The sequence below is a fragment of the Globicephala melas genome, chromosome 2 (assembly GCF_963455315.2).
Source record: "Globicephala melas chromosome 2, mGloMel1.2, whole genome shotgun sequence".
In the NCBI taxonomy this organism is placed as follows: domain Eukaryota; kingdom Metazoa; phylum Chordata; class Mammalia; order Artiodactyla; family Delphinidae; genus Globicephala; species Globicephala melas.
Window position 1 is genome coordinate 35,354,486 of NC_083315.2, and position 23,414 is coordinate 35,377,899.

A 23,414-nucleotide genomic window follows, 5' to 3' on the forward strand; every position below is an offset into this window, starting at 1 on the left:
GAGGGACCTCAATCAGTCATCTCGCCTATCCCCTACATAAAGCCTACAATAAGTTAAAAGCACTGTGGTCTAAGTGTAAGTGTATTGTGACCTCTCAAAATTATTTATAATTTTCTAAAAATGAAAATGGCGAGGTTTTTGAAAGTTTAATTGAGTGAAAAACAAAATGTCTTTCAATGTGAAATTGCTCTGTCAACTAACAAGTGATGATTTTTATATTCTTGAAGATAATTACGGACTGGTTTTCAACAGATTTTTTGAACTCTTATTTTGGAAGTTATCTCCTTATGTTTGGGGTCCTAACAAAGTGTTATTTTCAGATATTAAGTTGATCAGTTACCTGTTTGTTAATCCAGATATACTCAGATTTTAAAAATTCTTTCCCCTTCCTCTTGTATACATTTCCTTTTTCCATAGTGTGCTTTCCCTTTCTTCCCCTACAGTAAATTTGTTGACTCATTTATAGACTTCTCTTTATCTAAAGCCATTTTATAATATCACAAGCGTTTTTCCCCTCTGTAATTTAACCTCACCTCATAAACTTTAATAGGTAAAATGGTCTTTTTTTCCTCCGCATTCTTAGTCAGCTAGCCCCCAAAATTCTTCTTATTGGCATATTCAAAGAGACAAGTTTGTTCTTCTTATTTCCTTTTCTTAAGCATAGAGACTCCTTTATACTATAACCCCATAATAGTTTTTCTTAGTAATCTGTGATTGAAAGTGGTCTGTGGTGTACCTTTCTCTTCTTCACAGCCAGGGTCACTGATTCTCATCATGTAAGTATAGGCTTCTTCAGGTCCTGAGTCAGTAAGGAAACTTTGGTCCTCGAGGAATATTTATTATGCACCAGTCATGTATCAGGTGCTGCTTTAGGCAGTAGAGCTATTGTGGAGAACAAAGCAAGTTTCCCTCTCACAAAGATTATATTCTAATGTGAAGAAACAAACAAATACTCAAGGGCAGGGAAATTCTTACAATAAAAATAAAGCAGAATAAAAGAATAGAGAATGACAGGGTAAGAGGTATTATTTTAAGTTGGGTTGTAGGGGAAAAGCCCTCTGATGCAGTGCTATTTGAGCAGAGATTTGAACAAAGTACGGGAATGAATGGGCCATGAGCATTTCTGAGAGAAGAGACACTGCCAAGGGAGGGACCTTGGTATCTCTGCCTAGCCCTCTGGCCCTCAGGACTTCCCTTCCTCCACTCAACCCCACCCCCAACTACCATCTGGACTCGGTACCTCTAAGCTACCACACATAATAAATTTGAGCCACTGTGTGGAACCTCTTACCCCAGCATTCTGATAAGATTCCCCTGGTGTTGGTGCCTATCTGTATTTTAATCACTTCCTATTCACCCTATTGGTGAGAGAGAGGATTCCCACCATATATTTTTGGGAATGGCTCAACACACAACACTGGGCAGATAAGATAGGCAACAATGTATTACATAAACTCACATCCCAGAGGAGGAGGACACTGCCTGCCTTACAGGGCGACCTGGAGGTTGCACTCAGAGACAGTGAACAACTCAGGCAATGGGAAGAAGACTTTGTAGTATCAAGAGAGTGGGGTTCCCACAGGAGGATGTGATTGGCTTGTCTGAATAATTCCGAGGCTAGCAGGGAACCAAAACCGGGGATAAAGGCTAGCAGGGATTAAAAAGAAACTTTGCTTGGTCCCTTTAATGAAGAGGATTTTTTGACTAGGGGACCTTATCCACAGGAGCAGAGCGAGGAAGAGAACTTGCAGGTAGACCATTCAAGACCATCCCAATTTTACAAAATGTTGAGGCAGCACGTAATACTGCACTTTGGGTCTTACACCACAATCTGAACCAAATCATTTGTTACACAGTGAGTTCTCTGAACTCAGCAGCATCACAAGAATTATCAGACTTCATTGCTTGATTAAGATAGGAGCTTAGATATCTGAAGATAATGAATAATGACTTAGTCAAAGTAACAATATAATGTTTTAAATTAACATAGAAAGTGGTGACCCAGTTTTTTTAAAGAACTTTAACTCTTTAGCAAGGAACTTTTGTTGTTTGTTTTAAAACAAATTTAAAGATATGACAGAGTCAGCACAAAGTCCAAGAAGTTATTCTAGTGAGATATGGCTATCTATGCAGATTACAGGAGGTAAAGAATAACCTTTTACCATATTTTGTTAAGAACAGAATACTCCAAGACCAATTTCTTATTTTAACAGAGAAAACCAAATTCTGGTTTTATATTAATAAATATTTGACATTAATGGATTTAGAAGCTTTCCCTTTTTAACCTTATGAATAAATCCATCAAAACTGAGCCAGCTTTGGAAAAATTTTAATATTTCATTGCATATTTTAGACTGTTATTTGCAGTTATTATAGTCCAAGGCAAATAAATTTCCCTTTCCACAAATCTACAGCTTTCAATATCCAGGTTTGTCCTTCATTATCCTCTTTCACATTTTGGAACAACCTAGATACTTCACTTCAAGTACAAGACTAATCTTTTCCCATTAATAAACAAGAACACATGCCATTCATTACCTTTGCATACATGGTTGTATTTCTGTGTCACTGTTGTTCTTAGTATAGTCTCAATCTGCATATCAATTATAACTTAACCAAGGTAACTAACTTCTGTTTCACAGAGAAACTGGGAAATTTCTGTTATATACAAGTGTTTTAACAAACCAGCAGAGCTCATGGATATACCTAATACACATATCCTTTCCACTACATAACATATAAAAATTAAAATCATATATATGTTAAAACTACACTTGCTGACCAGTGTTTCAGTATTCTGTCTTACTTAGGAATTATTCAGAGATGCAAAGATGATCCTTTAACTCAATTTAATATTAGTCCAAGGTCTTAAAGTTAACTGTTGGAAATTATGTTTAATCTTAACATACCACAGAACATAATTACTGTTGATATAGAAAAGTTTGTCAGAATTATAATTTAAGTTTACGTTTTCCTTCATCTTAAACATTATATGGAAGTAATATTAGCTTATCAGTAGACCCTTTTTTCCTTTTTTTTAATGTCCATTTTATTCTTTTTTTAATTATTTTCTTATTTGTTTTTATCTATATGATGATGCCTTTTTTTAATTATTATTTATTTTTGGCTGCATTGGGTCTTCGTTGCTGTGTGCGGGCTTTCTCTAGTTGCGGTGAGCAGGGACTACTCTTCCTTGAGGTGCGCGGGCTACTCTTCCTTGAGCTGCGCAGGCTTCTCATTGCAGTGGTTCTCTTGTTGCGGAGCTCGGGCTCTAGGTGTGTGGGCTTCAGTAGTTTGTGGCATGAGACCTCAGTAGTTGTGGCTCGTGGGCTCTAGAACGCAGGCTCAGTAGTTGTGGTACACGAGCTTCATTGCTCTGCAGCATGTGGGATCTTCCTGGACCAGGGATCGAACCTGTGTCCCCTGCATTGGCAGGCGGATTCTTAACAACTGCACCACCAGGGAAGTCTACCAAGGGAGGTTAGGTAAGAACTTCAGAACTTAAGGAATTCAGATGTAAATTAGTATCTTCATGAGAAACCCCAATTTTATTTTCTTAAATTTACTTATATTACACTCTACAATGATTAAATCCAGATAAAGAGAAATAGTTATTTTTAAACCAAAATTGTAAACCAGTCTGATTTGTTCAAAGATTCACTTTGATTACTTTAATTTGGATTCTTATATAAGAATACTTACGAGCTAACAGTTCCTGTGAGAAGGGTTTTTCCTTAAAAAGCCACCACATTTAATATAGTGTAGCACTCCTTTAATTAAAAAATAGAAAATTGGACATTTTTTAAAATATTAGGAAAATAAACATGCACTGATGCAATTTTGCAGTCTCAGGGCAAAAATCCCACAGATTTAAGCAGACTTAATGTTTTGTTGTTGTTGTTGTTGTTTTTATAACATCTTTATTGGAGTATAATTGCTTTACAATGGTGTGTTAGTTCCTGCTTTATAACAAAGTGAATCAGCTATCCATATACATATATCCCCATATCTCTTCCCTAAGCAGACTTAATGTTAATCAGAAGAAACAAAGGCAACTCATCCACAGGAACCACAGCAGGAGGATGGAATGCTTTATAATGTATATCAAAAACAGCTGGAGGCTTCTTAAAACCCTGATTCTTGGGCCTAACCCTCATTAGGGTTCTGGACTGAGAACTAGCATTTCTAATGAGTCCGCAGGTGACACTGATGGTGAAGGCCCAGGGATGAGCTCTGAGAACAAGTTTTCTAGGAAATGTGAGGCTGCCTGCCTCCAGGCCCCAAGTCCAGCCTCAGTTCTAACTGACATTGCCTGTGTCTCTGCAGTGAACAAAGCAGACAGATAAACAATGAACGATAACAAAAAGGCCACCGTATTTGAAGTATTCTACATTCACTTTTTAATTTCTTGAGGATTCTTAACGTTCCTTTATATTAGATTTTTGTAATCTTATTAGTGTCTGTAAATCAGTAAAAACAGAGCTCTTTCATTTTAAGAAATTTATATCTAATTTGTTAATACCCTTCCCAGAAACAGGAAAATGTTTCAAACTCACACAGGGAAGGGTAAAGACTCTCAAGTATGATAGGCACGCAGAGAGCCTACGGCTTCAGGTCTACTTCAGTTACAGGTTAAAGGAAACACAAAATACATGTACTCACTGATCTAGATCTCAAAGGGCTTTTCTTCTTTCCAGTAAAAGCAAGACTTATTCTTCTACAAACCAAAAGACTGTTGTACCAGATTATTTGCCCTGTCATACCCAAAAGAGAATAGGTCCCCATCCTCCTATTAACGGGGAATAACACACTGACTGTGTGCAAACCAGAATCAGAACCAAACATAGCCAAGAACCAGAAATAAAAGTGAAAATAAAAGTCAGGAAAATAGAAACAGTAGAAAAACAGAAACTCTGAAGTTAAAGTTCTATTGCCACTTGGTATTCACTCTAGAAGCCAAAACAAACAAACAAAAACCAGTGCCCAGGAGGTACACTCTTTAATTGGTTCAAGAAGGCATATATATCCACTTGAACAACTTCGTATAATTCCAAAACTGTCAAAGTGTAATTTTCAAAACAAGACTCAGTAAGATATAGTGAGTGCATGTCAACATTTAACACCTTTATGAGGGAACCAGCGTGATGGTAAAGCCACTATTTTGGCATTATTTATTACAGGGGTGTGAACTCAGATATTCAGAGGGGCCAGGCAAGCAATTGTAAGTAAGGGAAGCAGGCATTAACAACGTTGCCTAGAGAGTGGTGGGGAATGTAGCAAACTTGAGAGAACATACCTTGTCTGAAGGCAGCTGTTGATCATCTTCAGCTAATTGTTGCCTCCTGGGAATGCAAGCTTAGTGTTGCTTATTCCTATCTTCCATATTTTTTCACGGAGGCTATTGTTCTGGGTTTAAGATGAATCTTCCAGTTTTAAAGTGTTGATACCTAATTCAGTTTTTTAAAAACACTGTATGAGCCAAACAAAACATTTCTTCAGGCCAGACATGGCCTAAGGGCTGTCAGTTTGCAACTTCTACAGTAGATGTTAGTTATATAACACAGTGAAGGAAGTTTAGCCAAAAGTTGTGTTTTATTTGAAAGAAAAGTTTTTTTAAAAAGATACACTTTCAGTTTTCTCACAAGAGTGAAAAAAAAAACATGATGTGATAGTGTTTTGTCGGCTAGCAATTCAGTGCCTCCCACATACATAAACATACATTTCCATATTAAGTTCTATTTTTTGTCCATTTAAAATAGTTATTCATTTTCTGGAGATCTATATCATAGCGTGAATATTCTTAACACTACTGAACTGTATATTTTAAAATGGGTAAGATAGAAAATTTTATGTTATGTATTTTTTACCACAATAATATATGTATGAGAGAGAGAGTGTGTGTGTGTGTATAATTGAATTTTATTCAAAATGAAATTACTCATTTTAAATTGTCTTTGTAGGGTAGTGTATTGAATGTAAAACATACAAGGTTTACCCAGAAGTTGTACAGTCGGTAACGGGAAAGCCCAGAGGCAAGGAGATACTTTGACAGGCTGCTGTGGCCTTGTCAAAAGATCTTGAGAACTTTTTTAGGGAACTAAATTTAGTAGTGGGAATGGTGTGTTCAATTTGGAGACATTTCAGGAGCCAAATTGGGGAATTTGGTGAAAAACTGAATGTGGAGCTTGAGGAAATAATAAAAAGATTAAGGTTTCTTTCTTGGTACTGAGTGTACCAGTACTTAAGATAGGAAACAAAAACAGATTCAGAGAAAATTAGTTCAGTTTTAGGCAAGGCATGGAATTTCAGGACTTGAAGGAAACCTAGAGGTTACCTAGTGCAACCGTCTCATTTTACAGATGTGAAAGTCATTAAGTGATATCTTCGATATCACAATTGAAGTCAGAAGCAGGACTAAAGTTTCTAGACTGAAAGTCCATCTTTTCTCAGTACACCAGGGCATCTGTTCTGTGACACATGGTTCTTTCAGTTCAGAGATGAATGTTGTGATGCTGTAGTAATCCTCAGGCTGTCGCCATATGTTAGTTCAGAAGGCCTGCAGATATCTTCAGGACACAGGATACCAGACCCTTTTCCTTGCTCTATAAACTCCAAGTATGCCTCTTCTGAAGAACTCCAGGCCTTTTCTTCATTTTAAGTTGCTTGTAGGACATGTAAATGGAAATGGTTTGTAGATGTTTGTAATTTCATTCCTGGAGTTCAAAGGAAAGGTTGGAACTACAGATGGAGATTTAGGAGTCAAGGACCATTTCTTGAAACATTCTAGGGAATGATGTTTATATAACTATGTAGCATTCTAAAGAACTTAGACTTTATCCTATGAGAAGTTTTCAACCTCAGCTGTACATAAAAATTGCTGGGTCTGGGGAAAGATTGATGATCTTTAGTTTTTAAAAGCCCCAGAGGTTTCAGATGCACAGCTATGACAAGCTGTTGAAGGATTTGACACAATCAAATATGCATTTAAAAAGGTAATGTGAGCTTCAGTGGATGGGGAGAGACTTGCACTAGTCCAGGCAAGAGATGATATCTTTCAATGACTACATAATATTTTGAGTTAATGTTCTATAATTCTCCTGTCTTGTAAGGGTGGAATATAAAAATTTGTTACTATCCCCCAAAAGTGCATCTTCTGTTTCTTTTTTGTTATTCTTTTGAATTATTTCACTAGGACACATTCCCAAGAGTAATTCTATTGAGTTGAAGGAAATGAGTAGTTTTGGCTCCTGATTATGTATTACCATAATAGTTATAATCAATTTACAGTGTTACTCTCCATATGGTGTGCCAAATACGACCTTTAGAATCATTTTATAAGGTTCAAGGAAAGGAAAACTGTTGGGATTTTTATTAGAGTGATTTTATTTTGAAATTAACAATAAATTATCGGAACAATGTTTATATCATGTTTATGCTATTTTACATGGTTTTATCTTTAATAGATTGATGAACTCCCAGAGGGAGCTGTGAAGCCTCCAGCAAATAAGTATCCTATCTTCTTTTTTGGCACCCATGAAACGTAAGTCAACAAAACAACTTAAATTTTCAACAATTCTAATTTGATTCTGCTAGACTACATTATATGTTGTTAAAATCACTTTATTTTATATGTTGTTAAAATCATTATAATCAATTATATAAAATTGCAAAGATAATATTTTTTTTCTTAATGTAAAGATTTTTCATTTATTTGGCTTTTGAATATCATTTCTGTTTCTGCTTAAATGTTGGGCATGACCCAGAAGTTTCCTTTAGGACACTTTTAAGACCTAGAGAGATGTCTTCCATTCATATTTCACAGAACAAAGTTATGTTCTCTCAGTCTCCTTCAATTTGTCAGACCCTGAAGGAAACATACTACCTTTCTAAGTTTTTGTAATTGTGTTGGTCAGAATACAGATTAAGCTATTGAATAAAGGAAACTGAAAATGCAGTGTCTCAAATAATATAGGAATTTACTTCTTTTTTTGGAAACAGTCCAGGGATGGGGGATCTAGATAGATAGATAGATAGATAGATAGATAGATAGATAGATAGATAGATAGATAGATCGATCTGTCTATCAAGGTAGATAGATCAAGGTGGATGTTCCTTCCGCTCTGCTCTAGGGACCCAGGTTTCTTCTGTTGTATTGTCCTACCATTCCCTAGGGCATTGCCCTTGTCTGCTTATTTAAAAAAAAAGCAAAAACTGGCTCAGCAGTACCTGTGCATCTTCCAGGTAGAGGGAAGGGGGAGAGAGAAGAGGTAAGGAAATGACACAGCAGTTGAATATGTGGCTTACAGTTGCATTTATACCAGTGGCAAGAACTTGGACATATGGTCACATCTAGCTGTAAGGAAGCTGGAAGCATAGTCTCTAGCTAGGCAACTTTGTTGGGGAAGCAAATTGGGAGGAGTATCCATTAAAAGAAAGACAATGATAATGGATGCTAGGGAACCATAGGCAGTCTTGACACACAGAACCTGACACACTGAGAACGTATATGGTTATTTACAACAAGGACACAAATGGAATAGAAACTGCAAATGGGAGGGAAAGCTAAAAACTAAGATGAAATCTTATATTCAGGGTCACCCGCTATGTTCGTGTGAATGTTAGTAGAGCCAGGCATGAACTTCTTTTCTTTTTTGCGTTACGCGGGCCTCTCACCGCTGTGGCCTCTCCCGTCGCGGAGCACAGGCTCTGGACGCGCAGGCTCAGCGGCCATGGCTCACGGGCCCAGCCGCTCCGGGGCATGTGGGATCCTCCCGGACCGGGGCACGAACCCGTGTCCCCTGCATCGTCAGGCGGACTCTCAACCACTAAGCCACCAGGGAAGCCCTAGGCATGAACTTTTTTTCTTTGCTTGCTGTCTCTACCACTCTGACATCTTCCTCATTCTCGTATTGAAAGAGAGCTAGCTGGGAGAGGGCCGTTTAAGGCATATTTATTTCTTGTCTTCATGTGAGAAATTTATGTTTTTTTCAAGAGGTTAGTTTTATTTTCTTTGTTTTATTTTTATCTAATAGACACTTGTGGACTATGCAACTTAACATGTTTTTCTCCTTGAAGAGGTTGCTCGAAGCTTAGAAATAAATGTTTTACCTATAGTAATAAGTGCGTAGGGCTTTGTGATACCCATTTTTGTATTTCCCTCATTCCTGCTTCCCTTTTATGTCTGTACCATTATTTTGCTTTTCCTTTAGAACCTAATTCCAAGTGATCTGATTGTACATCTAGAACAAGGCAGGATTTGATAAACAAGATTATCACGTTTCCATTGCATACACCAAAATCAACCATTTACTAATATTATATGGTAACTTTCATTCACTTAGTAAACATTTTCTAGATATTCTTTAAGGCACCGAAAATAAAAGTTGCCCTTAAAGAATTTGCCACCTAGTATATTGCTAGTACAAGTAACAGAATCATTCCAGTAAACAGTGTGAAGGATTTTATGGAGTTATTTCTTATAGCATCCTTAATATAAGTCAGTGGCATAATTCCAAGTCTCAATTCAGTAAAAGCAATTCTACCAAGGAACAGTGTGATACAGTCCATATGTGAGTTTTTTTGCTGGATTAGAAAACCTGTTATAACATTGTTTCAGCTGATCATTTACTAAGTATTGGGTGTCCTTAAACCTGAGATTATATGCCCTGGCAAGTACCTAATATTCAGTCTCCCTGTGAAGGCAGAGATTCTGTGGATGTTGCTAAGCCCTATATACACAGTGCTTTACACAGTGCCTGGCCCATGGTAGGTGTTTTTTTGTTTCTTTGTTTTTTGAATTTTATTTTATTTATTTTTTTATACAGCAGGTTCTTATTAGTCATCAATTTTATACACATCAGTGTATACATGTCAATCCCAATTGCCCAATTCATCCCATCCCCACCCCCCGCCGCTTTCCCCGCCTTGGTGTCTATACGTTTGTTCTCTGCATATGTCTCAATTTCTGCCCTGCAAACCGGTTCATCTGTACCATTTTTCTAGGTTCCACATATATGCGTTAGTATACGATATTTGTTTTTCTCTTTCTGAGTTACTTCATTCTGCATGACAGTCTCTAGATCCATCCACGTCTCAACAAATGACCCAATTTCGTTCATTTTTATGGCTGAGTAATATTCCATTGTATATATGTACCATATCTTCTTTATCCATTCGTCTGTCAATGGGCATTTATGTTGCTTCCATGACCTGGCTATTGTAAATAGTGCTGCAGTGAAAATTGGGGTGCATGTGTCTTTTTGAATTATGGTTTTCTCTGGGTATATGCCCCGTAGTGGGATTGCTGGATCATAAGGTAATTCTATTTTTGGCTTTTTAAGGAACCTCCATACTGTTCTCCATAGTGGCTGTATCAATTTACATTCCCACCAACAGTGCAAGAGGGTTCCCTTTTCTCCACACCCTCTCCAGCATTTGTTGTCTGTAGACTTTCCGGTGATGCCCATTCTAACTGGTGTGAGGTGATACCTCATTGCAGTTTTGATTTGCATTTCTCTAATAATTAGTGATGTTGAGCAGCTTTTCATGTGCTTCTTGGCCATCTGTATGTCTTCTTTGGAGAAATGTCTATTTAGGTCTTCTGCCCATTTTTGGATTGGGTTGTTTGTTTTTTTAGTATTGAGCTGCATGAGCTGTTTATATATTTTGGAGATTAATCGTTTGTCCATTGATTTGTTTGCAAATATTTTCTTCTATTCTGAGGGTTGCCTTTTCATCTTGTTTATGATTTCCTTTGCTGTGCAAAAGCTTTGAAGTTTCATTAGGTCCCATTTGTTTATTTTTGTTTTTATTTCCATTACTCTAGGAGGTGGATCAAAAAAGATCTTGCTGTGATTTATGTCAAAGAGTGTTCTTCCTATGTATTCCTCTAAGAGTTTTACAGTGTCCGGTCTTACATTTAGGTCTCTTATCCATTTTGAGTGTATTTTTTTGTATGGTGTTAGGGAGTGTTCTAATTTCATTCTTTTACATGTAGCTGTCCAGTTTTCCCAGCACCACTTATTGAAGAGACTGTCTTTTCTCCATTGTATATCCTTGCCTCCTTTGTCATAGATTAGTTGACCATAGATGAGTGAGTTTATCTCTGGGCGTTCTGTCTTGTTCCATTGATCTGTGTTTCTGTTTTTGTGCCAGTACCATATTGTCTTGATTACTGTAGCTTTGTAGTTTAGGCTGAAGTCAGGGAGTCTGATTCCTCCAGCTCTGTATTTTTTTCCCTCAGGACTGCTTTGGCTATTTGGGGTCTTTTGTGTCTCCATACAAATTTTAAGATGATTTGTTCTAGTTCCGTAAAAAATGTCATTGGTAGGGCTTCCCTGGTGGCGCAGTGGTTGAGAGTCCGCCTGCCGATGCAGGAGACGTGGGTTCGCGCTCCGGTCCGGGAAGATCCCACATGCAGCGGAGCGGCTGGGCCCGTGAGCCATGGCCACTGAGCCTGCGCATCCGGAGCCTGTGCTCCGCAGCGGGAAAGGCCACAACAGTGAGAGGCCCGCGTACCGCAAAAAAAAAAAAAAGAAGAAGAAATGCCATTGGTAATTTGATAGGGGTTGCATTGAATCTGTAGATTGTTTTGGGTAGTATAGTCATTTTCACAATATTGATTTCTCCAATCCAAGGACATGGTATATCTCTCCATCTGTTGGTATCATCGTTAATTTCTTTCATCAGTGCCTTACAGTTTTCTGCATACAGGTCTTTTGTCTCCTTAGGTAGGTTTATTCCTAGGTATTTTATTCTTTTTGTTGCAGTGGTAAATGGGAGTGTTTCCTTAATTTCTCTTTCAGATTTTTCATCATTAGTGTATGGGAATGCAAGAGATTTCTGTGCATTAATTTTGTATCCTACAACTTTACCCAATTCATTGATTAGCTCTAGTAGTCTTCTGGTGGCATCTTTAGGATTCTCTATGTATCTATGTATGTATCATGTCATCTGCAAACAGTGACAGTTTTACTTCTTCTTTTCCGATTTGTATTCCTTTTATTTCTTTTTCTTCTGTGATTGCCGTGGCTAGGACTTCCAAAGCTAGGTGGAATAATAGTGGCAAGAGTGGACATCCTTGTCTCGTTCCTGATCTTAGAGGAAATGCTTTCAGTTTTTCACCATTGAAAATGATGTTTGCTGTGGGTTTGTCATATATGGCCTTTATTATGTTGAGGTATGTTCCCTCTGTGCCCACTTTCTGGAGAGTTTTTATCATAAATGGGTGTTGAATTTTGTCACAAGCTTTTTCTGCATCTATTGAGATGTTCATATGTTTTTTATTCTTCAATTTGTTAATATGGTGTATCACATTGATTGATTTGCGTATATTGAAGAATCCTTGCATTCCTGGGATAAACGCCACTTGATCATGGTGTATTATCCTTTTAGTGTTTTGCTGGATTCTGTTTGCTAGTATTTTGTTGAGGATTTTTGCATCTATATTCATCAGTGATATTGGTCTGTAATTTTCTTTTTTTGTAGTATCTTTGTCTGGTTTTGGTATCAGGGTGACGGTGGTCTCGTAGAATGACTTCAGGAGTGTCTAAAACTAGCTGTTGAATGAATTAAAATTGATTAAATGAAATAAATGAAAGGGGGGGAAGGTATGTGGAAGGTGAGGAACTTAACAAAAAAACTGTCAGCAGGAGCACCCTCAGGCAGGACCAGAATTTTTCTCAGAACATGGCTTTGAATCTGTTGCTCAGACAGGTGATTGGAGCCCCAATTTCTTCTGCTCCATATAACTTTACCCCAGTAGTTTTAGTCTGGACAATTTTCAAGGCAGCCTTTGTCAGGAAAAAAAATAACATCCTTAGAGCTTGTAACTTTGAACTATTTTCTGGCCTACCCTTTAAAATTTATAAAACATACAGCAAAGTTAACCAGTTGAGAGGGGATTTGATTTGTGGAATTATCTATAATCCAGGAAAAACCAAGATTGTCTATCAAAAACAAGAACTTGTTTTAGAATAGCTCATTCAGTGTCCCTCTTTCTGGCAGCAGCTAACATGGCCAGTTGAATCATTAACCTTGACTCCTGAGGCATAATTAAAGTACAGACAAGCTCTGGTTAGCATCTATAGCTGACGTGAACCTCAGGCAGCTTAGCCCACAATTCCTATACATAGAGTCAAGGACTGGAGAAAGGTCACAAGCCACAGTCTAATAATTCATGTCAAATTGCTCTAAAAGTGAAATCACCATACCTAAAGCCACATTTCCTTCTCATGCTCAGTTTGTCAGGCATTTGGTTAGAATGTCCAGTATCCTAATAAACTATCTCTGGATTCAGTGAAATGCAGTCATGCTGAACAGTTAAAGGTGAACAGTCAAGGAAAGTTTGGTGATTGGGGTCAGAAAGCTTCCTCAGGTGATTTTATCAACTTGAATTCTTGACCAACTGGGCAGTGTAAGGAAGGGATCAGTACTAAGATCCAGTCAGAAAATGGAATTTATAAAAATCAGCAGTAAACTGTTAACCTATCGTCTCAAAGCTTTCAACATCATCTCTGCGATAAGTTCCAAATATTCATCTCTAGCACAGACCTTTCCCCTGAATTCCAGAATCACCTGCCCAGTTGCCTACTTGACATCTTCACTAGGATATCTAACCAAGTTTTCAAATTCAACATCCAAAACTAAGCTTTTCACCTTCAAATCTTGTTCTCTCAAAAATCTTTCCATTTCAGTAAATATCAACTGCATTCTTCTAATTGCTCAATCTAAAACCTTGGAGATAGCCTCAGTTCCACCCTCTCTCTCACGTGCTGTATCTAGCCCATTAACAAATACCTTGGCTCTTTCTTGAGAGTGAATTCAGAATCCAGCCACCTCTCACCAACTGCACTGCTTACAACTGGTCCAAGTCACCACTGTTACTTCAATAGCCTAATTAGTCTCTCTGCTTCTACCCTAGTACCCAGCTCTTCAGTGTGTTTTCAACACAGCAGCCAAAGTGGCGCTGTTAAAACACAAATTGTCACTTCTCAAAACCTTTAATGGCTTCCCATATGACTCAAAGCCTTTGTAGTGGCCTCCAAGGCCTGACATAATCTGTGCTCCCACCCTGTTACCTCTCTGACCTCATCTCACACAGCTCTCTCTTCACTCGTTTCAGTCTAGCCACACTGGCCTCTTAATTTTTCAGACACACTAGGCATTCTCCCACCTCAGGGTCTGTTGTACTTGCTCTTCCTTCAGTCTGCTCTACTCTTCCCCAGATAACTGCATGGGTTCTTCCTTCACCCCCTTCAGTTCTTAGCTGTTCCCTTTTCAGTGAGGCCTTCCTTCTTAATCTGTATTTCTAAAACTGTAAAATCCACCCCAGTCCTTAACCATCCTCCTCCTCTGCTTCATCTATATATTTATTGATTTATTTTCAGCACACAGTACTATGTATTTTATTTATTTATCTTCTTTATTGTCTGGTCCCCTACCCTTGCTAATAGAATGTATGCTCCATGAAGGCAGAGACATTCATCTCTTTGTTCCCTGAAGAATCCCCAGCACCTCTGGAATAGTGCTTTACACATTAGAGATGTTCGATAAAATTTGTTGAGTAAATGAATCTTAGTTTGAAATGAGTCTCAGCCAGCATGTGGGCCTCCACCATCTCATTCACCAGGTTAATATCATAGATAGTAATGCTGAAGACTCTAGTTTAAATGCTCAGATCTGTTAGCCAGCCCCAGGATTTATTCTAACTCATTTTCTTTTCATAATTATGACTAATTTAGGATAAGGTTTAAATTGGATAAGATTCTATCTACTTTGCCACTTCTGATTTTTTTCTTGTGTGCCTCATTAAACACTAATGCTTTTTTAATTTATAGAAATAATAGTGAATAAATACACTAATGTGGCATAAAGAGTTAAAATCATTTTTTAATCCAGTGTTTATGTTTTTACTGTGAGTCTTACAAAACCCTTACCTGTGAAAGATTAGCTTAGGTAAGTCTTAGTTTAAGATGATGATTTAAGTGGTCAAAGTAGACATCTTTAAAACTACTTTTAAAGTAGTTTAGCTAAAAATCAATTTCAAAACAAAAAAGAAATTAGTAATTTAAAAGTAAAATCAAAGTAGCACCGTTCAGTGTTGCTGGTTTGCATACCTAGCTGTCTATTTTTTCTACCTTGAAATATATGTGCAAAACATCTTGTGATATGTGTCTAACTGAGAGGGTTTATATATACTTTTAATGTATTTACTAAAATATGCTCTGACACTTGAGTTGATATTAAAAATATCTTATATTTGAAGGTCAGAATATCAAATCTCTTTCTAATATATCTCTGCAGTGCATTTCTAGGTCCCAAAGACCTTTTCCCTTATAAGGAATACAAAGACAAGTTTGGAAAGTCAAACAAACGGAAAGGATTTAATGAAGGATTGTGGGAAATAGAAAATAACCCAGGAGTAAAGTTTACTGGATACCAGGTGATGGTTTACTTCATTATCACTTGCTGCATCTCATTTTTTATTTTAACTCTTTTTTGGATCTTTCTTATATGTCCTTTGTACTAATGATTACCCACCACCCATTTGAAGTCAGAATTCTTTCTGGTTCCAGTAGCACTTTGGATTAAAGGTACAGGCATACGTTGCTCTGTTGCACTTCACAGATACTGCATTTTTTACAAATCAAAGGTTTGTGGCAACTCTGCATTGAGCAAGCCTGTTGGCCCCATTTTTCCAACAGCATTTGCTTACCTCATGTCTTGGCATCACATTTTGGTAATTCTCTCAATATTTCAAACTTTTTCATTATTCTTATATTTGTTATAGTGACCTGTGATCAGTGCTCTTTGATGTTACTATTACAATTGTTTTGGGGCACCACAAACCACACCCATATAAGACAGTAAACTTAATTGATAATGTTGTGTGTGTTCTGACTGCGCCACTGATCAGCTGTTCCCCTTTCTCCCCCTCCTTGAGCCTCCCTATCCCCTGAGACACAACAGTATTGAAGCTGGGCCAGTTAATAACCCTGCAATGGCATCTTAAGTATTCAGGTGAAAGGAAAAATCACACATCTCTTACTTTAAATCAAAAGCTAGAAATGATTAAGCTTAGTGAGAAAGGCATGTCGAGAACTGGAATAGGCTGAAAGCTAGGCCTCTTGGAGCCAAGCAGTTAGCCAAGTTGTGAATGCAAGGGAAAAGTTCTTGAAAGAATTTAAAAGCACTACTCTGGTGAACACATGAATAATAAGAAAGCAAAACAGCCTTATTGCTACGGTGGAGAAGGTTTGAGTAGTCTGGATAGAAGATCAAACCGGCCACAACATTCCCTTAAGCTAAAGCCTAATCTAGAGAAGGCCCTAACTCTCTTAGATTCTCTGAACACTAAGAGAGGTGAGGAAGTACAGAAGAAAAGTTTGAAGCTAACCGAGGTTGATGCCAGAGGTTTAAGGAAAGAAGCCATTTCTATAACATAAAAGTGCAAGGTGAAGCAGCAAGTGCTGATGTAGAAGCTGCCGCAAGTTATCCAGAAGATCTAGCTAAGCTAATTAATGAAGGTGGCTACATTGAACAACAGATTTTCAATGTAGGTGAAATGGCCTTCTATTGGAAGTTGCCATCTAGGACTTTCATAGAGGAGAAGTCTATGCCTGACTTGAAAGCCTCAAAGGACAAGCTGACTCTTGTTAGGAGCTAATGCAACTGGTGACTTTCAGTTGAAGCCAGTGCTCATTGACCATTCTAGAAATCCTAGGGCCCTTAAGAATTATGCTGAATCTACTCTGCCTGTGTTTTATAAGTGGAACACCAAAGCCTGAATGACAGCACAGTCTATTGACAACATGGTATACTAAATATTTTAAGCCCACCGTTGAGACCTACTGCTCAGAAAAAAGATTCCTTTGAAAATCTTGATATTACTGCTCGTTGACAATGCACCTGGTCACCCAGAAGCTCTAATGGAGATATACGATGAGATCAGTGTTGTTTTCATGCCTTCTAACACAACATCCATTCTGCAGCCATGGATCAAAGAGTAATTTAGACTTTCAAGTTTATTATTTAAGAAATACATTTAGTAAGGCTATAGCTGCCATAGATGATGATTCCTCTGATGGATCTGGGCAAAAGTCAGTTGAAAACCTTCTGGAAAGTATTCAGCATTCTAGATGCCATTAAGAACATTCATGATTCATAGGAAGAGGTCAGAATATCAACATTAACAGGAGTTTGGAAAAAGTGGATTCCAAACCTCATGGATGACTTGGAGGGTTTCAAGACTTCAGTGGAGGAAGGAACTGCAGATGTGGTGGAAATGGCAAGAGAATTAGAATTAGAAGCAGAGCCTGGAGATGTAACTAAATTGTTGCAAACTCCTGCTAAAACTTGAATGGATAAGGAATTGCTTCTTATGGATAAGCAGAGTGTAGTTTCTTGAGATGAAAGCTACTCCTGGTGAAGATGCTGTGAAGATTGTTGACATGACCACAAAGGATTCAGAATATTATATAAACTTAGTTGATAAAGTGGTGACAGGGTTTGAGAGGACTGACTCCAAGTTTGAAAGAAATTCTGTGGTGGGTAAAATGCTATCCAGCTGCATTGCCTGCTACAGAGAAATCATTTGTCAATTGATACTGTAGACTTCACTGTTGTCTTATTTTAAGAAGTTGCCACAGCCTCCCAGCCTTCAGCAGCCACCACCCTGACCAGTCAGCAACCATCAGCATGGCTGACCCTCCACCAGCAAAAAGATGAGGACTCACTGAAGGCTCAGATGATGGTTAGCATTTTTTAGCAATAAAGTATTTTTAAATTAAGGTATACACATTGTTTTTATAGATATAATGCTACTGCAAACTTAGTAGACTACAGTTTAGTATAAACATAACTTTTATATGCACTGGGGAACCAAAAAATTCATGTGACTTGCTTTATTGTGATATTTACTTTATTGCTGTGGTCTGCAACTGAACCTGCAGTATCTCCGAGGTATGCCTGTAATTCTATTACCTTAAGAGGGTTCATGTCAATTGGTCACTGGAAAATTGAAGTTGACAGCCGTTTATTTTGAAAATCTTGAGTAAGCTGAACTTCTTCTAATTAGAATAGAATGATTCTTTTCATAGTCTGTAGTCTTTGCTATTTTTCAAAAATGTAATTAGCTAATATTTTATTATCTCTTAGGCAATTCAGCAACAGAGCTCTTCAGAAACCGAGGGAGAAGGCGGGAATACTGCAGATGCAAGCAGTGAGGAAGAAGGTGATAGAGTAGAAGAAGATGGAAAAGGCAAAAGAAAGAATGAAAAAGCAGGCTCAAAACGGAAAAAGTCATACACTTCAAAGGTTACTAAGAAACCTTTCCCATTGTTGTTAATGCTGTATGCATATTCATTAAAGGTTTTTAGATTACTTTTAATTCATTCACTGGGCACATAGAAATATATTAGCTCTGTGGAGCCTCTGCCTTTAGAGACAGTAATATATCTGAGGGGAATAAGACAGGTGATCTTAGATGTGAGGTTAACTGGTATTGACTCATAAGGGCTGTTGACCCTGAAAATAGCACCTTCTCTGTTGGAGGAGGACTGTTCTTTAATCAAGGATGTAAGAATAGGTATTCCTCTTATAACAACCCCCAGGTGAGCCCTGAAGAATTTAGGAATATAGGAGACTCAGTACAATTTAGGACTATGTCTAGTATTATAGATGTAAATATAAAGATAGACTCTTTCTTGTCTCTCTGCTTTAAAGAATGTGCTTTGGTTCTTTATTTGTTCAGTTCTCATATCTCAGGTCACCTATTCTATGTCAGACACTTGTACTAGGTAGATAGTGGTGAGCAAATCCAACGCCATTCCTACCCTCATGTAACTTACAATACAGTGGGTTGGAGGGGGTGGAAACACAGAGTTAAAAAACAAATAATAAATAACTGTAAATTCTGAAAGGGCTATGAAGGAAATGAATGGGAGCAGGGAACAACAGAGTAAGTGTATCTATTTAGATAGAGTGGCCGGGCCTTTCCGAAAAGATGAAATTTATGCCGAGACCTGAAAGAAGAGCATGGGACGAGGAGCGCGTGTGGCAGAGCAGCAAAGCTCTGAGGGAGGGAAGAGTTTGACATGGCCTGGATTGAAAGAAGGCAGGCATGATTGGAGAATCATGATCGGGAGGGAGAGACAGGCAAAGGCTAAATAATGGAGACTGGCACACCATGTTAAGGAGTTTGAATTTTATTCCAGATGTAACAATCATTTATTGGAGGCGTGACATGATCCTTGACTTACAAATTGAAAGTTTAGGTTTTTCATACAGTAATTCAGAAATACAATTGAAAAAACTATGATATTGTGGAAATTCTTCACCTTTTAGAAACTTAAAGCAGGGTAGATGGATCTTTGAAGATAAAGATGGGTACAAGTTTTGCTGCAATTGGTCTGTCACACAGTTGAATACTTGGACAAATTACTTCCATTTAGACTCTGGTATTTATTGGCTGGATATACTTAGGAAATTCCTTAAAAACAAGTATCAAGGGTTTCTTAGACTATCAACATTTTATTTTACAGTCTATAAAATCCACCCAACTGGCATACGGGTAAAATTGTATGAATGCATGTAACTTCCTGTACACCTAATGAAAAACATGGTATCTGCCTTAAATGGGGGTAAAGTTTGCAAATGGCAACAAAATAATTAGAATTTTCCCTAACAGACTGTATATTCCATAGGGGTTATTTTTTAAGCTGAATTTCTTTTAACATTTTGGACTTCATTTAAACACCCAATTGAATTTAATTTAGTTTATGATTGCCTGCTGAGCTTCTGTGTAATGTGTTGCACCACCCTAAATTATCTAAGCCCTCTAAGGTACCTGAGGTATTTAATAGTGTGGATATGTGGCTTTTAAATGTCATTATTTCATCACTCTTGTGAAAACCAGAAGTAATAGGGCTCATACCTGGGGTGGATTTATAATTTAAAGTAGTGAAGAGGTAAAGACATACTTTACTTACTAAGGCGTATCGATTTTAAATTAAAGAATCATTTCCTTTGCTTTCCTTCAAGATCACAACTTTCATGATCACTTAAGAACCATGATTTTTAATTTTCAATATCAACCGAGTAACCTAGCACGATAGTTCTCAAACTTCTGCATGCATCAGAATCACCTGGAGGGCTTATTAAAACACTTATTGCTGAGTGTCAGCACCCCCCACCATTTTCTATTTTAGTAGGTCTAGGGCAGGGTCCAGGGTGGGGAATTAAATATCCAGTGAGCTGATGTTGCTGATCTGGGAACCACGTTTAGAGAACCACTTACCTCGTATAACCTCACTGCTCTCTTTGGCTTCCCAGATGTTTCCTTTTTGTTGAATATGGTGATTTTTTTTACATCTGTTTCTTGAATAATCTTCCTTTACCACTAAACTCTTGGTTCACAAACTTTTTTGACTGCATCCAAGTTAGGTTGAGGGAGAAGTCTCACTTTCCCTCTCCCTCACCTAATTCTGTTTTTTCTGTGGAAAAAAATGTTCATAAGAGCCATAGTATAAGCACATTTGAGGGAGGTTATATATATATCATTTTAGCAGTAAGTGTATGTGTGATTCATATTTGAGCCATAACAGATACTAGAAAATTATAAGCAAAAAATATTTTGCATGCAAGTTATTTACTGTATAAAGTAGGGCTAATCAGAGAGCCTCGCAACAAACTAAACTGATGATGATAGTAAACCGTTAGTAATCTTAGTTAAAAACCAAAGATAGCAACAGTTGGACACACAACCAATTCAAAACCATATTGATGAAACTGATGAAGGGTCCTTCCCCAAAATTACAGGAATTGCGACGATCTGCATAAGCACAGTAAGCGCTTTCTAAGGTTACCAAATATAGCTTGGCAGCCAGATTTCTTAGTAGAATACCGAATGTGACTCATTAGCAAAACATAGTAATGCCCTAATTCTAGTCTATGTATATCAAATTATAAAGCTTAAAAACTCACTTGTAGAAAAAAAAAAAAAAACTCGTAGGATTACTCGTAAGTATCCTTTGTAAGCACTATAAATTTTAGGGAGTTCTGCCTATTATCTGTAAGAACTGCAAGTCAAGGACTATTACTTGAGAATTATTATATAAAGCAACTATTGCATTTCAATAATTATACTGTATTTACTAGGAGAACAAAAGTATTTCACTTTTTACATCATCATACTTGATCTAAACTTTAACTCCAGGCACTCCATGTTTGGATTATTAAACCCCTGCTTTCCCTCCTTGTAAAAAGTAAAAATGAAGTCATTTTAAACTGACATTTTGGGCTTGGTTGGTAGTTTCATTTAAGTAAGATAGAAGCAGTGTAATTCCATATTCTGTCACATAGCTAGAAGATATTTTCTCTTTGAAAGTTGCATTTTAAAATATTGATTGTCTCAGGAAGCTCAGATTTGCTAATTCATTTCTGTAAGACCAAAAGTGACTTGCTTTAATGAGTTTTGCCTTAGCTGTTATTTACCATGTGCTTAAAGATTCATAAAATTTCTCAAAAAGGAAATGTAAGTGAAATGCTACATGTTATTTTCTTAAAGGTACACAGTGGGGCCAGCTTTTGATCATTTTAATGCTGTTCTGCAAAGCAGCTCTGGCTGCGAACTATAATTGTATTTTTATCTTCACTGTAGAGTTCATCTTGGTTTCAAATGCAAGTTGATAAGAAAAAAAGGGCTAGTTTTCCAGTGTGGCCTTGAGTTCTTAAATAACTATCCATAATTTAAAAGATTAAAGTTAATTCATATCATATGGTGATAGAAAAGTTTTGTCAAGATCATCCCATGTATACCATTAACCAAACAGCTTCCATAAGTGTTCCAACATGAATATCCATATAGTATCCTAGATAGTTTACCTTGCTTCTCTGGACCTCACATTCTACTGTGAAATGATGGGGAAGGACAAGGAGACCTTTAGGGTGCCTTCTAGCTCTGTAGCCTTCCTAGAATGGTGTCCATCACCTATATTTATTCATTGACAGTGTTCCAGGTATGTGAATCTCTATTTTCTGCTTTTAATATCACACTACTGGAAAGAACTAGAAGGTTATCTAGTCCACCTCTACTTCCTTTCCAGCTGGTTAAACTGAGGCCCCGTGAGGTGAAATCACTTGTCCAAGGTCACCTAGCTCAGTCGTGGCACACTGCCATGTTGTATTGGTATATCCTGTATCAAGCCACAAAGACTGGATATAGGTCAGCTGCTTCTACATTTCTTACTTACATTTGTGCATTTGGGTTTCTACTTTTGACTATACTTTTTAACTTGTCTAAATATTTAGAAATCCTCTAAACAGTCCCGGAAATCTCCAGGAGATGAAGATGACAAGGACTGCAAAGAAGAAGAAAATAAAAGCAGCTCTGAGGGTGGAGATGCCGGCAATGACACAAGAAACACAACTTCAGACTTGCAAAAAACCAGTGAAGGGGTAAGAATATACCTGTGATTTCTCTTATCTTCCTGTTAACTTAGAAGACATTTTGCCTCAGAACAGATTTCATTATCTCAGCATTAGTAAACGTTGCCTTAGTAAATGGAGAAACATTCTCAGCTTGACATATACATTCACTCACAGCTCCTGAATAAGTGATCAGATGCTTAGAGTCTGAGAACAAAAGAGAGCTGGGTGGGAATTACACCTGTCTATCAGTTTGGAACTCTGACAGGTTTATTCTTTTTTAAACTAACTTCACCTTGAGAGTTTTTTAGAAGTCAGGCATGAAGTATTGAAATTATGAAATGCCACCTCAGAATTTGACAGTTGTATTTCTTATATTATAAAATGAATGGCATGTTCAAAATAGGGTATTTTATACTGCTCCTTCTTTCTTAGAAGCAGTATGTAATTTAATATACCCATGGGGATTTTAAACATTTAAATATTCAAGCTATATGTGAATATTAATGTTTAAAGGAACCAAGGGGAAAACTTGTACACTTTGAATCTTGTTAACTTTTGTTAACCTCTGTTAACTTCAAAGTCACAGGCAAGTCCACCTTCGTAAAAGTTTTAGTGAAGGCAGATTTTGCCCCTGGTCATTTTCCATGAGTCTTTATGAAGACTAATTGGACAGCAGCAAATCATTTTAAAACAATACTGATAAAATAAATTATTATTACTCTTTAGTTAAATTCTGGTTTCAGCTGAGTTCTTGCTTACTCTTGTCATTACTGTTTACCTCTCAACTGTCTCCTCCTGCTTCCAGTTACCCATGATTTTTCCCAAGTTATGATTCTGTTTATTCCCTTGTTTCTCTCACCCAGCTCAGTTTACCCCATCCTCTGCCTGTCTTCCTTCTCTTGACCTCTCTCCAATAAATTTCTAGCTGTACTTCCCATGACAGAGGAAGAGGTAGTTTACACCCGTACTACTCAGTGTGTGGTCTG

The 23,414-nt window shown here is 37.4% G+C and overlaps 1 protein-coding gene across 1 annotated transcript in view; it reads left to right on the forward strand.

The window, feature by feature from the left end:
• HDGFL3 (HDGF like 3) overlaps positions 1 to 23,414 on the forward strand; it is a 73,886-nt gene that overhangs the window by 42,126 nt on the left and 8,346 nt on the right. The window contains exons 2-5 of the mRNA XM_030878503.3: positions 7,464 to 7,540; positions 15,304 to 15,442; positions 18,157 to 18,315; positions 22,309 to 22,455. Of these exons, the coding sequence (XP_030734363.1) occupies positions 7,464 to 7,540; positions 15,304 to 15,442; positions 18,157 to 18,315; positions 22,309 to 22,455 (522 nt within the window). The remainder of the gene's footprint in view (positions 1 to 7,463; positions 7,541 to 15,303; positions 15,443 to 18,156; positions 18,316 to 22,308; positions 22,456 to 23,414) is intronic.